Source organism: Rhyacophila brunnea, unplaced genomic scaffold (genome assembly GCF_057557595.1).
Source record: "Rhyacophila brunnea isolate RB1 unplaced genomic scaffold, BYU_Rbru_1.0 scaffold_1, whole genome shotgun sequence".
Lineage (NCBI taxonomy): Eukaryota > Metazoa > Arthropoda > Insecta > Trichoptera > Rhyacophilidae > Rhyacophila > Rhyacophila brunnea.
In genome coordinates this window covers 38,835,758-38,852,197 of record NW_028232751.1, presented here as the reverse complement: position 1 = coordinate 38,852,197, position 16,440 = coordinate 38,835,758, and the positions used below count along the sequence as shown (strand labels likewise).

At 32.5% G+C, this 16,440-nt stretch overlaps 1 protein-coding gene across 3 annotated transcripts in view; it reads right to left on the bottom strand.

Moving 5' to 3' along the window:
* Nucleotides 1-16,440, bottom strand: part of Egfr (epidermal growth factor receptor) — a 344,631-nt gene that overhangs the window by 21,721 nt on the left and 306,470 nt on the right. The window contains exon 2 of one of the 3 annotated variants that reach the window (XM_085943956.1): nucleotides 4,195-5,194. The exons of the other annotated variants lie outside the window; for them this stretch is intronic. Within the exon in view, the coding sequence (XP_085800082.1) occupies nucleotides 4,195-4,351 (157 nt within the window). The 5' untranslated portion in view covers nucleotides 4,352-5,194. The remainder of the gene's footprint in view (nucleotides 1-4,194; nucleotides 5,195-16,440) is intronic. 3 annotated transcript variants of the gene reach the window in all.

The window sequence follows — 16,440 nt, the reverse complement described above, 5'->3', positions numbered from 1 at the left end:
GTTAATTCCATCAATTATTTTCTTCATCTATTATATGACAATTTTTCTTAAAATTGACGATTTACACCTCTTGAGTGTAGTATTTTTATTGTTTATAAAGAATAATGATCTATTATTAAGCTTTGACGATTTATTATAATGCTATCGAGTGTATTGTTATTAATAAGATAGGGTTTATACTAATTAAGCTTTTTATTTTTTAATAATTAAGTTAAGTTAGGTTTAAAAAAAAAAAGTTTTTTACTGACACTTCAACTATTCATAATTTGTTTGTTGTATTTTTTGTGACCTTTGACTTGATAATGGTAATGAAATTTTTACTCTATTGTATTGATTAATTATATAAGGTAGAGTTAAAGAGTGTTGGTTGTCAGTGTGTGTTTACCTTTGGTGAGTGTATACGGCGCATAAAGATGCCGAAAGGCGAAACCCGGGTCGCAAAAAATGACTTAAATGGAATAGTACAAATCTTAAATCCATTAGAACTTATTGTTTTATTTTTATTAATAATAATATTTATGTTTTTTCATAGAATTGACACCATTGGACTAGACGTTTTTTAGATATTACAACCCACCGTAGTGTAAAAAAAACAATCAAGTACCTACTTATTCCATATAATTTTATAATAATCAGGATCGTTTTGGTAAGATTCAATATGACATGAAGCGCATTTTTTTACCTTCAAAAATAACCTTCCACTGTGGCTAATGCGTAAAAGTGTCAATCAATGTGTGTTAGTAGTGCTCATATATGCATGTGAAATTAGAAAAAATATAAGAGAAATCCAAAAACTACGAATAGCTCAACGTGACATGGAAAGTTACATGTTGGGCATAAACCAATTATTGATAATGAGGCAAACAAGTGTACGCGATATGATAGAGATTGCTAACCTAATGAAATGACAATGGGCCACTAGGCTAGTAGACACCCGATGGAGAATAAATAATAAATTGCAGTGGCAACCAAGGGCGGTTGTGTGTAGCAGCGAAGAACTAGGGACCGAGAAAAGTTTTCGGGTTCTGGGGGAAGCCTTCATCGATTTTTATGCGAAACTCCTTTCATTTTTCATAATTTGCAAGACTTAAGTTATTATTTAAAAAGAAGAGTGTTAGTTCTTCTTTATTTAAAAGTATTCCATTTCAGCATAGCCATATATTACGTCATGGTAAGTACTTATGTAACTCAAATCTCTGTGAAGGGTCAATCGCTGGACAAATCCAGTGGTAGGTACATACGAAGTACAAAAACTTCGATCGGTATGATCTTAAGACATTTGGATCGAAAAAATAAGTATGTTCTGCAGAAGGTACACACGTACTTCTGTAGAATATAAATATTTTTTCGGCTTGCGTACGTATGTACCCACTGAGTTGAGAGGAATGGAATCAGCTTGGAAATGCTTTCATCCGATGGTGGATAGATTTAGGCTGATGTTGATATAAAATAAAAGATTATTTGAGACTGAAAATTAGTAGACCAGTATTTTTTAGAAATAGAACTTGGACATATTTTTGTTGATATGCTAAATTCGTGAACGATTCGGGATGGACGAGGGGTAAATTACGAATTCGACCACCCATGTTACACACTGTTCGTGAAATATCTTAACGAAAAAATTGATAAAATAAATTCAATGGTGGGTTTTGGAAAAGCGTTAAGATTGATTTGCGAATTGTTTTATAAAGCATTGCGTTATTGATTTATAAATCAAACTAGACAACCGGCGATTATCACCATGCAATGAACTTTGTGGCTCACAGAAAATCTAAACCCAAATTTACTATTCACAGTGTTGCATTCAATCCTCTTCTCACATGATATGCAAAATTGGCTACAAACTCAAAATATTCCATTTACAAGTGATAGCAAAAATTTAAATTCTATGAATTAGTGAAGAGACATAAAGAAAATTAAAAAATATGCGTTTGGTAGCTGGAATAGCATTTAATAAAAAATAGTGGACGAAAAGACACCAACGGTTGCAGCTTAAGAGTGGTTAAAAATAGTCATGCAATAACTCGTGAAAACGATTATACTATGGCGTATGGACACCGAGAAGGTCATGGACTATAGACGATTTGCCAAAGATGATAAATTTATTAATGTCATTGGCTACATGTGACAGTGACAGCTCGCTAGATGGTGTCATATTGGTGTCATACCATTCCTATAGCATGTGTTTTTTATTGTTTTTACATTGGTGTGTGTATTTATGTGTCCCGTTTCTTATTTTCTTCTCAAACATTTCGATTCACCAGAGAATTTCGAAGATTGTAGAATACCTGATAATGGCCGATGTTTTGAGACTATTAATTGATTCCACCTCTACGCTACGAGATTGTATCCCCTAAATCTATGACCCCCTATTCAAACCCCCTATTCAAACCCCCTACTGGATTTTGTCAATCAGTACTGCCAACCATATGTACTATAATTATAATATAATAATATACTTACCTAGTATTACAAAAAAAAAAAAAAAAAATTACTATAAGTATTATAATATACCTATACCAGCTATGCTATACTTTTGAAGGATTCAATTTGAAAAGGGGGATAATATTATGTAATAATTCGTCAGCTGAATGCAAAACTATTCTAACTCACATTTGATTTTTTTTACAGAAGTATTCATTGATAGGTATATATTATTTAAGTTATTTATTATTTATTTATATAGACACATGCATGCATCATTATTTTCATTAATAGTCCTACTAAAATATGATACATTTATCTATACAAATAATAAATAATTTAGTTAAGTACCTAGGTTGTTTCAAAGAACTCCCTTCTAAAATATTTCATATTATTTTGTTAGTTAGAATAGTTCTGTATTCATTATTAAGATTGTGTTGGTCAACATAAAAAAGATGACACTGGTGGATACCAGGGAACACAAAAAAATAATGAGAAGTGCGTTGCCTTCTGGCTGAGATTGGAACAAGGTTTAAAAATTAAGTGTGTAGAAAATATGAGATAAATTTAAACGTGTTAAATAATATGTTATTTTTAATAGTTGTATCTAGATTGTAATACCTATTAAAGTTTGTCACGTAAATAAAACGAAACGCGCATTCAATATTGGTAATATTTTATGGAATTCTGATAGATTTTGTATTTCTTGAGTTTTGTGCCCTAAGCGTCATTAAGCGTCAAATTCTTGGTCCATGGCGATTGACTTCGTATTTTTATGTTTTAATCAATTAATAAGTTTTTGTAGACTATATAGCAGGGGGTATCAACTATTTTTTTCATAAGATTTACTTTGTGGAAGAAAAATCCTCCGAGATCTACTTTTAGATACATGTATTTTTAAACTAAAATAGAATATTACTAAGAAAATTAAATAAAGCGTTATACATAAAATGTATAAAAAATAAAATCCCATTATACTTCCAAATTATGAAAGAATAAATTAAATATTTTTGGCGAAAAACCTTATTGACACCCCAGCCAGCTATAGGGTGAAGGATTATTGTAGATCAATCACAAAGGCACAGGCACTGTACCGTGAGGGATAAGGTGATAACCTGTTAGCAACGTTACCATGTTGGCTAAATTATCACGTAGATGGTGATAAATCGTGGCCCCCACAAAGGGGGAGCTGACAGGGCTCTAGCCTGGGGCCCGGCGAGTCGAGTCGACCAGATAAGTGATATAAACATACATCACAAATTCTCTGTCATAGTAAAAAAGTCGCCTGCGGGCTATTTTCCTTCAATAATATTATTATTTAAAATTATATGATTATATTATGATATAATTTTTAATTATGTATCGATACTCGAACATTCCATAATTCAAATAGATGTATTAAAATATACAAAAAAAACACTAAATATACAAATTAATTTTAACGTGCACCTACACCATTTGGAAAACGCTACTGTAGAGCGTCACATTGCCTTTATCTTTAGCGATAGTAGGGCGGCCGCCAAAGATCCTAGCTTGGGGGCCCGCTTCAGGATGTGGCGGTCATGTGATAAATACATCAATAAGCATGAACGAATGCGCAGATGCACATGATGGAATATGGAATCTAGGCTTGGTGACAATCTAAATAGCTATCGAATTATAAACATAACGTATTTGGTAACATTTTTAATACGAAATCACTTTTCGAAAATAGGTGGGAGACGATTCTTTGCTGCTCCAATAGATCGGGTCGTCAGTGGAAGAACTTACTTTTCCCTTTGTTGACAAACGCCGAGGAAGGCTTGTCGTGATGCGGCAGAGCGTGCGGATGGTGGTGGTGATATGACGTGCGTCCAGCCGCGAAAACTTGAACCGCCAGGCCAAGGAGCAGCCAGGTGAGCACAGAATGTGACACAACGGTCCACATGTTCGAACTAGCGGACCATGACACGGAAGCCCGTTGTCCGCCGTGGGGTACAATCCCAGGTATTATTACCACTCTGTCCTTGCCACTTCTACCAAGGAGCCTTCGAAAGCGAAGACAACAGGTAGGCAGTAATGGCTACACTCCGCGGTGTAACAGTATACTATAATTATTTACATGTTATCCTACTGGAAAAGTCTAGTGAATGTATTCCTTCCAAAAAGATCATCACTTCATATCACAAATAATAATAATACGTAATGTCTAACTTTTAAAATATTATGGTATTCTTAATTGTAGGGATTTTCTTCGTAGTCTGTTTTATAAGTATTTACAATTAATTTATTAACTGTTTAACATCACTGTACTTAAATATTCTTGACGTATCGTCCGTCTTTTTATGTTGAACGAGAATTTCTTGGAGAACAAAATTTTGAAATAAATATAAATCCACAGAAAACCGTAGCACAATATAATATTTTCAATAACAATCGTATGTTTCTTCGTTTCGTTGATATTATAAAACATAATAATCAGATGATAACTTTGCGATTAAAACACATATTTTGTGGCGGTTTTTCACTGGCCCCGCGCAAGCATTTGAAACGACAACAATGTAAACTGGTTGTTTTTTTTCTTCTTATTCACTGGTGAAGATGTGAGAGGGGCGGTTGCGACACAGCGAAACTGCGACCATGAGACGCCGCGATGTAAGTTTGTCGAGCTTGCGCGTGCCTCGAACCGGGAAACGACCTTCCCGCTCGGCGGTCCATTTCTCACTAAATTTTGTTTCCCCCACTCGGGCTTCAAACCCATGGGCCCATGTCCGAAGCGGCACCGGGTAACCTGCGGAGAAAAAAGAGAAAACATTAACAAAGCCCATATGAATGACAGAGAAACACAATTCAACAGGTAAAAAGTAATGCACTGTCGACACGCTGCAAGTTTAAATAATAATTACACGCATGGTTCGGATTTCGGAGTGAAATGTAGCATTACATTTGCAGAAAAGTTTTACGTTTCTTACAATACATTTAAATAAAAATTCGATTTATTGCTCGAGTAATAATTGTACGTAAATAATTTATTGTTTATGTTATTGTTATTATATTACTTGGTAATAAAACATGGCAAGTTTACATAAGATATAAATAAATTAAATAAAATGTGGAGAAAACCTTTGTTGTTTGAAACTATTACAAAAGTTATAACTATGTAGAGCAGGGGTAGTCAAGCTGGTCCCTACCGCCCACTAGTGGGCGTTCCAGCTTTCATGGTGGGCGGTAGGGGTTTTAAAAACATTTTCATTATGCATCAGCCTCAGGGATTTCATTAATAATTTAATTAATTTAATGTAATTTCATCAGACGTCATGCTTATATGTATGCAAAGTATAAATAAACATATAGATTTAACTACAGTCAGTTGTTTTATAAAGATTTATTCTGCCAAACATAGCGAAAGTCTGACATAAAGTATTTGGTAAGTAATTATTATTATATGCTTTAACTTGCTGTATAATATGCTGTATACATTTTATAAAGTGGCCTTATTTCCCTACTTTATAAATCATTATTACTGTGGAACCGGTGGGCGGTTAGAAAATTTTACTACTAAAAGAGATACAAAAGTGGGCGGTAGGTATAAAAAGTTTGACTACCCCTGATGTAGAGTGTAGAATTGTAGAATATAACTACAACACAGTGCTTTAAAACAGACATAGGTACTTCTAAGTAAAATTCCATATTCTCGTCAGAGCTAATTTTATTTCTGGCTACTGATATTATATTATATTATAATATTGCAATTCGAGACAAACTATAACTAATATACATTATATTGTATTTTCTATGAAATTCATAATTTTATTAATGTATATAGGCTAACATTTACTACACATAGAAGAGTTTATTACTGTTTCAAATATTATTATTCAAAAAATATATACTTAAATGACTTATTTTATAAATCTCTTGATTACAACGTTTTTATTAGGTCGTATTCTTATTTGTCCGGTACAAATCTTGCAATCGATTTTTAATTAACTTCCCGACTAGCTAGACATTTGAAACTTTTAGAATATATCAGAACACGATGCCAATGCATTTTTAATACTTTTAGCAATCTTTAAGTAGAATTGAATTCATTTTCAGTTAATTCTGTTTTGTATGAAAAGTTATTTCGATACCATTATAGGTTGCTAGGGGGTCTGGGGTCCTAGCAACTAAATTATCAATATATACGTGCGTTACTATGGAAATCAATATGACATGTCAAATTGATATTTCAGTATTATTTTTATCAAGTACAATTTTTTTTTTGATCGTTTAAGCTAGTCAAGTCAAGTTTATAAGATTCAACAGAAAATTTAAAAACGTTGTAAATATATAAAAAATTCTTTTTATCTTGTTTGGGCTATAATTTTAAATCTAAAAACGGTGACCAAAATACGCATGGGTATCTATTTTAATTTGTTGGGAATATAAACAATCAAAAAACGTAGTTTTCACTGTTAATTCTGAATTTAATTCTTTCAAATATATGACTAAGACGAATGGTCTGCACTCGCCTTAACTTAATTATCTATGGTTTTGTCATCAACGAGATTTTAGTTTTTAGTTATCCATTAGTATAAAACCGCATGTGGTTTTGAACCGTGTGTCGTATTAAGCTTATGATGTTTCATCATAGAATTATATTTTCACTAAGTATAAATAATTATAAGTGTCTGACCGTATCCGTTTATATACCGTATAAAATATTTCCATGAACAGAAATTATAAGTTTAGTATGGCACACAGTCTCATCCTAGGGATATCCTCCTAGTCACGGGAGCAGATAATATTAAATTGTATACTTACCTACCAAACCATTATGTTAGTAAATAAGAAATAAACACACCAATGATCTTGCAACGTGTCAACAGTGCAAATTCTGTATTTTCAACATCCACTATAATATTAATAGTACTATGCATGTTGAAAATGATTTTTTTTTGTATTATTGATAGAAATGATAGCAGTCACGTAATTTTAATAAGAGTGAAACATCTTACGAGGATCATTATAATATATTAATAATATTAATATAATAGGTAATGCATGTTTGTTTCATCAATAATAAAGTTAGGAATATTATAAAACCAAATGACGTGACAGAATGGGCATAGTAGCTATAATGTTAAAAAAATATTTAAATACACCTAATACAATGTTCCATTCTACAAAATAATATAATACCTACTATAATGACATACTAGGTATTAAGTTAATGTAAACAATCATTTAAAATAAGGTGAATTCTAAATAATGACTTGTATATTTTAATAAATTTGTACGTGCTAATATTGTACATAGGTACCTTTTTATAATTAAGTACTAAATTTTGAATGACTGATTCGATTATTTTTATAAATAATAGTATAAATAAAATTAATTTAAATAAAACACTATATTATAGTAAGTAATACATAGTGTGTGTATTTTAATTTATACAATATCTCAAATTTTACAGTTAACACCATTTAAAAAAAAAATATTAAGTATATACTATGTATAATTAAAAATACTTAATAACCTGCTATAGAACTGATATATTATATATTGATTCTTACCAATCTAACAACCGTTAAAAAAATATTAAATATATATACCATCCATTTAAATCATATTATAAATTTTATATTATAAACGCTCTGATTAAATTTATTCTATGCAAATACATACATTGGCAAAGGCTGCCTGTTGAACGGAGGTAAATGATTATATTATTGTGAAAATAATAACATGGTCTCATTTAAAGTATCTATAGCGCACGGCCCTCAAATAATTAGAATTGACAGAACGAAGGACAAGCTTCGAATGACGTATTCCTGACACGTGTTCAAGTTTATCCCATATTCTTCCATATTCGAGATCGGTTGCCTGTTACTCTATACCCGTTAGGTATTTCAGTTCTCATTAATTCGGCGTTTTAAGATTTTTCGTTTGTTTATATTATAAGGTAAGTATAGCCGAAAATAAATAATAATAATTACAAGATAAAAAGAACTTTTTATATACAACGTTTTTAAATTTTCTGTTGAATCATATAAACTTGACTTGACTAGGTTAAACGATCAAAAAAAATTATACCTGATAGAAATAATAAGTACTGAAATGTCATATTGATTTCCATATTAACGCACGTATATATTAATATTAATAATTAAGTTGCTAGAACCCACTTAGCAACCAATAATAGTTTTACTTTTTACGGATTTCTTCCGAAATCACTTTTCATACAAAACAGAATTAACGGAAAATGAAATCAATTCTACTTAAAGATGGCTAAAAGTATTAAAAAAATGCATTGGCATCGTGTTCTGATATATTCTAAAAGTTTCAAATGTTTAGCTAGTCGGGAAGTTAGTTAAAAATCGATTGCAAGATTTGTACCGGACAAATAAGAATACGAGCTAAGAAAAACGTTGTAATAAAATAGGTAAGTAGGTAGGTATGTACCATAATTTTTGTTCAGATAATTTTAAATCAAACATTAAAGAGACAGTTTTAGTAAGGATGTCACTGCGTCGCAGGTTTCTCACCATTCATTACTTAGTGATAGAATTGATTCATGGCAATATTCTTTGTAGGTATAATATAAAATAATTACAAACAAAATAATAGATAATGCCTCAGTATCAAGTCTTTGTCACTAGTACAGAATATAATATATTAATATATATTAAAAAAAATACGTGTACGACATATACTTACGTAAACGTCGTAAACAATGATAAACACAGAATGTGAGATTTTTAGATGTTTTATTCGAGAGAGAAAAAATGAAGCTCGCTCAAGTGTTTGATTTCGGTTCGAAATAAAATTCGTTCGATAAATTATTGTTCTCTTCTCACACACCAGAATAAAAATTTACAGCTGTCTTGTATCTACTTCCAAGTTTACAAAGCCACGCGATAGAATTTTGAGAACGATGAATATAGTCGTAATCTATCCATGCATTATTATTGCTTTTCGTAAAACGGCCCGAGACGATACCTGTGATACATCTCCGGGCGCAGGTAAGTTTTTTTTAATGTATGGAATACACAATAGTCCAAAATGAAGTCTAGCTCATAACCACCCCCGACGGCGAAGGTATTTCAGACAATTTACAACCCGCACTCCATGCAGACGCCAATTTTTGGATATATAAAAAAATAAAACAAAAATATATTTATAATTATTATTATGTCTCTGGTTGGAAGTATATACTTACTATAAACAATAATATGGGAAAAGATGCCACAAGAATCTTCAAATTTGACATGAAGTCGAGGCGTAGTAGACCAGTAGACCTGACACTAACGTATACGAAATAGTTAATCACTTTGAAGCAATATAATGTTTTTTTATCGAGTTATTGTTGGTACATACCAGTGGCGAAGTGTGGAGATGGGACGTGGAGATCTGATATAAATAATACACACTTTGTAAGTCAATAAACTTATTTGTTTTCATTGAAGTTAGAATACAAAATTGTAGATGTTTTTTTTTAATTCGATTAAAGCCTGCCTAGACAAAACCATAATAGATGGAATAATATTTTTTTTCTAATATCTATTACGCTTTATTTTAGGCGGGGTTTAATCGAATTAATAAAAACACCTTCAATATTGGAAGTTTAATGAAAACAAATAAGTAGTATAACTGACAAAGTATGTAGTATTAATATTGTCTGATAGCCAATGCCCAACACTAATATTATGGTTTGGTGCATACCTATTACTTTTACTGTCAATTCAATTTAATGTTTTTTTTTTAGAATTATTAATAACCATGTCCTTGCTTTTTCGTACAAGGTGGTTGTTAGTAATTCTGGACACTTACAAACACCCAGGCTTTGAAAAAAACACATAAATATTGTGTCCTCACAGGGAATCGAACCCAGAACTCTCGGGCGAAAGGCCAGCGCCTTACCCACTGCAACACGAGAGCCGCCTAATTTGATGATATTAAACAGTTTCAGAATTTACTGAATTGATCACACATTACCAATGAGGCAATTTTAAAAGAGCCAATATAACTAAGTAATGACGTAATAACTAGCATCGTATGCAGAAAGGTTACGTCATACTCTGTATTACAGAAGTATTTTGTACTCCAGCTCTTATTGCAAGGAAACGTAGAGGGCAGAAGGCGTAGGCAGTAGTATCTCAATAAGTAGCGAAATGTTCAAGACGTTGTAGGGAGTAGTAGGAAGATGTGCATATCTCCTGAAATTTGGCTGCCAATATTCGATGGAAATCAGTTACAGTACTGAACAGGAAATCTGTTCTGTGCTACTGAATAAGAAGAAGAATCTTAAAAATCAACAAATGGATAAAAAAAAAATACTGGTTTCAGGATGCATTAATTTAGTAGAAGATAAAAAAGACGTATAAAATAGAAAGAAAATCGTTCTCATATGTGATTTCCTGCAATCTATATTGTCTACAATAGTTTCTTTTTTAACCAATTATTACTATTGTTGTTTATCACTATATTTAACAGGGAACACAAAATTAACGGGAGCAGGATTACCCTACCGGGTGTGATATAACAGGATACATGGATACGCATCTCGAGTGTGGAAAAATATAGAATAAACTTAAACATGTGTTAAAGAATTTGTTATTTTCATAGTTCTGTGTTTCACAACCTTATTTGTGCCATGCCCCACATCAACGCTTCAAAAATCTCCATGCCCTATCAAAATATCATAGTTAACTAACATATTCTGAAAAAAATGAATTGCTTGAAAAAATGTACATAGGCACATTTTTAATATAACTTTCCTAAGTAAGTATCTATGTATATTATATTAGATGTACAAGTCGGAAGAAAATTAGTGCGATCCTTGTGCTTGATGTGAGCTGCAAAGAGTTTTTATGTGAGGTACTAATTTGGTCAACTTTAATCTTAAATCTACACAGTTTGTGATATCAAAACGATTTCTTTTTTTCAGTAACAAATCATTTACTTACAGTGCTAAAGCACTGCATTCAACTAAATAATATTATGATGGGAATGGCAACAGTAATTTTATCTGAAATTCATGGTTGCAATATCGAAAAAATATTTTCGAAAATGCATTTTTTAACAAAAAAAATGTACTTACCAAATATTATTTATTTGCACATTGCCCCCCAAAACATTCAAATTGCCCCCCGGTGGGGCGTACGTCCCACGTTGGGAAACACTGCGTTAAAGTTTTACACGTAAACGCGCATTCAATATTTGAAGACAGTCCGCTTGACGTTCCTCGAGGTTTATGACATGAAGACCCTTGTAATAAAGCATACCCTAATTCAAAACATTGAAATGTACGCATGCAGTTAGCCGTATCACAGTTCACCGTGAGGATCTATTATGTAAAAACAGATGGTCGTATAGCATTTATATTAAATCCGTGTCTGATCAAAACACGTAACAAACCCACCGGGATACAAGGAAAAGAATGAATAAAATAGGTGGGTAAGTAAATTAATCCTATTGTATATATTTAAATAGATTCGGAATAATTCCAAAGTAGATTATTAACAAGGTACCTACTGGTGAAATGCTTTGACAACAAAGTATACTCTTTAATCATAAAGCAATAATATAATCGAATGTTTCACGGTTTCAAAGCTATTGGGTACCTACTCAAAGTTTGTATTGCGAGTACAAACAAAGCTTTGTGAAAATTAAAACAAGTTTACAGCTTCGAATTGCTTTGGTACTTCAACTTCCACAAGGCGTCAGTGGTAGGTACTTAAGTACTTTTGGCGCCAGTTCAGTTGCACTGAACCATGCCGCGCGAGCTTTTCAGTAAGTACGTTGGTCGTGCGGAATATTGTTGTCGGTATACAGTGACGTCCCGTAGGGGAATGCAGACTAGATACCTGCTAAGGCGGCAAATAAGATTTTTTTCTGCTATAAAATATTTTTGGTTCTTGTCGGTTTAACCGTTGAAGGGAAACCAGCGCAGCGGCAGACAAATTTTGAAAATAGCCGATATATTGGATTATTTGTTAGGTTAGGTTTTCATTCTTAAATTCTTGAATTTTGCCCAAATCGGCTATGAAAATTAACGCGGTTTCCACCTGGCTTCCCGTAAACCGACGTGTACCATATTTCTTTACATAGGTATATTGTGTATTTATTTGTTTATTACTACGTCAATATCATTTGATTTAATTTTATGTGAGGTAATCAGGCAAATAGGCGTATCAGTATGGTAAAAACTACAAAAAAGTGCAGTTATATGGCGTATAGCTACTCTACCTAATGAGTTTGGATGAAAATCGAGCTTAATTCTTTCTTTAAGAGGCTAATATAGGCAACTTAGATTGCTTCGTAGTTGCATAATTATAATCAAACCGTTGCAAGTGAGCAAATGAGCCAAGACGCGCCAAACTAAGTCGAGCTAATTTAGTAACTCCGGACCGTGTTTATTAACAACACAAACGTAGACCCCTCCAAAACAACCGCCCCGCACCACATCTTAATCAAGCATATCACGAGGCCCTACGTCTGGATGTGAAGCATCAGTAGTTTAGCAAGAGCAGATACCCAATACTAAAGTCGCCACGCAGTTAAGTATACTTTGACTGAGTTTACAGAATTTCTAACAAAATCATGGGAGAGAGGAGCACGGTGAGCTAACAAAAACAAATGATTGTAATTAATAAATATATGGTACAAAAAAACAAAGCTAAAACAATACTGATATACAAAACTATGTGAGGAGATCTTCACGCCCGCAATAAGACGCATTAAGAGCGTTTCGGAAGACACTCTCGAATATTCTCAGTGGATTTGCGCCCTATATAGTTCTCCGCCACATGGCCATATTGGTCGGGTGACAATCCACTGCTCTCCAGTTGGTTCTGATCGGAAAATGTGAACGAATATAATAATTTGAAATCCTTTTTATTTAAATCGATTCGAGCATTGGTTGTAGTTGTAATGCAAGTGTTAAACTTAAATCAAAGACTAGACTCAAAGAACGCAGTGTGTAGGTATGGGGTATGTAGCCGCAAAAATTCTGGGGTCCACGATTGAAGCGATGTGAATCTATAAGTAGTAATGCGGCACCTGCTAGATTTTGTTAACCCCATCAAAATAACAAATAATTATACTTACATATTTTTTCGAAATGAATCCCCCATACCATTTTCTGTGAGCGTGTCTGCTTGAGATTGTCCGAAAATTCACATCCACATTGTTGTGGCCTATATTTAATTTAAGAACTTAGATAATTTACAAAGTACACACGCATGTTTTGAAAACAACACACCACAATGCCCAGACTTGTTAGTGTGTAGTTTTAGAGAGGTATTCATCCAGTAGTCGACTGCTCTGGGATGATTATATGCATTAGTATATCGATTAATGAATAAATCATTTTATTTTGTTGTTAGGTGCACAAATGCATAGTGCGAATATAATATTAAATTTAACATTATTTAAGTATATATTTTTTCTCATGTCTCTTTGTCCAGCGGAATTTAAGTATTATTTTATATAACGTGTTTCTTGCTGTCAGTTGTTAGTAATTGCTTAACGGTATAAATAAATTGCATAGATTCAAAAAAAATATGTTTTTCAAACGCCATTTCACAAGGCCATCGGGTTTCAAGCTGTCATATATGCAACAGTACAATATATGCAATGCTGCCATGTTTTTTTTTTATAATACTATAGTATAGTACATTTTACGAAAAGGAGGTACAATTATTTATAGTATTTTTATAAGAATATATTCGCACGGATAATTTTCGTATTTCATTCTTACATTCATAATATTATAATATTTTCCACATGTTACTATGGCAGCACTACAAACCTAATATGTTTATTTATACTTTATTAAATACGGTGGCTTCGTAAATCAAATATAATCATATCAGAGAAAAATACTAAAGATAGATTATAGAATAACCTTAGTGTAAATCGCTATTGGCGATGTGTTTCTAACCAGACAAAACCGATCCTGATCATTATCCAATTAAGAATTCGACACGTCATCCCATCTTCAAATAACCCAATACGAAGTTAAGACTTAAGGTATGTTTAACAAGGTAAATAATAATACCTAACCATTCTACTTATGTTACGAAAAGATGATCGTAGCAGATTTGGTTACCGCAAAGTGTCTTTCTTCGTGGCATTAAGATTTGATTCATGCAAAAATAGAGACATGACGTGATTCAAATTTGATATCTTCGAGGGGGGGGGTGGGTTGCGGGTCCTAACACAGAACTGACTAATAAATAGAATTCCGATAGGCTATATCCCAATACATTACATTTTGATGCAGGAATATGAATGTGTGAGTGTCATACGAAAATGAACCACACATTAGTGTGTGTTGGAACTTTCAAATACACCAATATTGAATGAGCGTCAGTGCAAAAACTGAGAGCAGTTGTCAGAACGAAGGACAAGCGTATTCTCGACACGTGTTTACGTTTATCCCATATTCTTCCACACTCTAGATCGGTTGCCTGTTTTTCCACACCCGTTAGGTATTTCAGTTCAGATTATTTCTGAGTTCCCTGGGTCCGAGAACCCCTGCTCCAAGCTCGCCCCAAAAACAACAACATAATACAAATAATTCAGTTTAATAAAATTTATCTTCATTTTCTTCTTCGTCATGGCCTCGTGACTGAGGATAGTTTATAACAGATAACTATTCAATTCTATTTTTATCTAAAGCTGTTAGTTTTTCATATGTATCTCTATATGCTATGTATCTGCTCGTATATATAATTAGTGTTCAGACCCAGTGCCGAATTAAGACACGTGAAAGATTGATTTTGAGTCCCTCTACGATAGAAATCAAGCCAATCAACGTTTAGTAAAAAAAATACTTAAATAAAAATTCAATTTTTGCATAAAATTTTAAAAGAAAGTTTTTTTACATTCAATTAATTTCAGTACATAAATAAATCAGCTCGCGCACCTATCTGTTTCATGTCTTATTTATTTTGTTCGTATTTTATGACAGGTTTTAAGCTCCCATTCTAAACTTTACTTGTGCGATAAGTCGGCATTGTGTTTTTTTTAGATAGGTACATTTAAAATTCAAATCCTCTTAATTGAGACTTATTAAAATTACGCATTTCCTTATGTTTTTGGAACTTTATGATGAACTAAGGAAAATCGCTATTATTTAGAACAATATATATGTAATTATAATTAAAATAATTTCCGATGCGCTCTCATCGGTGTTGCCAACTTTACGTTGACAAAAATATTCAATATATATTAAGGAAAGAAGTTTGGATTAAAGAGATGCATTTTTCTCGTTTCACTTATGTCTCGTAATTTTTGATAAAAGTGTTACAATTTTAATATGTTTTCCTATTGAAAATGGAACTTCTACACTATAACATATTATTGAAGTCATGTGCTTTTTAAATGTTGTGTTGTGGCTTCCATGGAGGAAACGTTGTCGGTTTTTGGCTTAGAATGTCCTTGATTCATGTTTATTTTATTACAAAGTTTTTATTAGGTCGTATTCTTGTTTGTCCGGTGGTTGTTTATCCAGTACAAATCTTGCGATCGATTTTTAACTAACTTCCCGACTAGCTAGACATTTGAAACTTTTAGAATATATCAGAACACGATGCAAATGCATTCGTTTAATACTTTTAGCCATCTTCTTTTATCGACTCCATCCATCCATCGACTTTAGAGTCTGGGGTCCTAGCAACTAAATTATTAATATATACGTGCGTTACTACGGAAATCAATATGAAATATCAAAATGACATTTCAGTATTCTATGTTTATTCAGTATATCTGTTAAGTACAATTTTTTTTTGATCGTTTAAGCTAGTCAAGTCAAGTCAAGTTTATATGATTCAACAGAAAATTTAAAAACGTAAGTATATAAAAAGTTCTTTTTATCTTGTAATTATTTTTAAATATGCATTATATTTTTACATATTATGTAATTATATACGTATATATATCAGCGATACTCAACCTGCGGCCCGCGGGCCACATGCGGCCCTTTAAGCTTTTATGTGCGGCCCGAAACACATATATTATCAGGAATTTCGTATATCTTGAGATTCG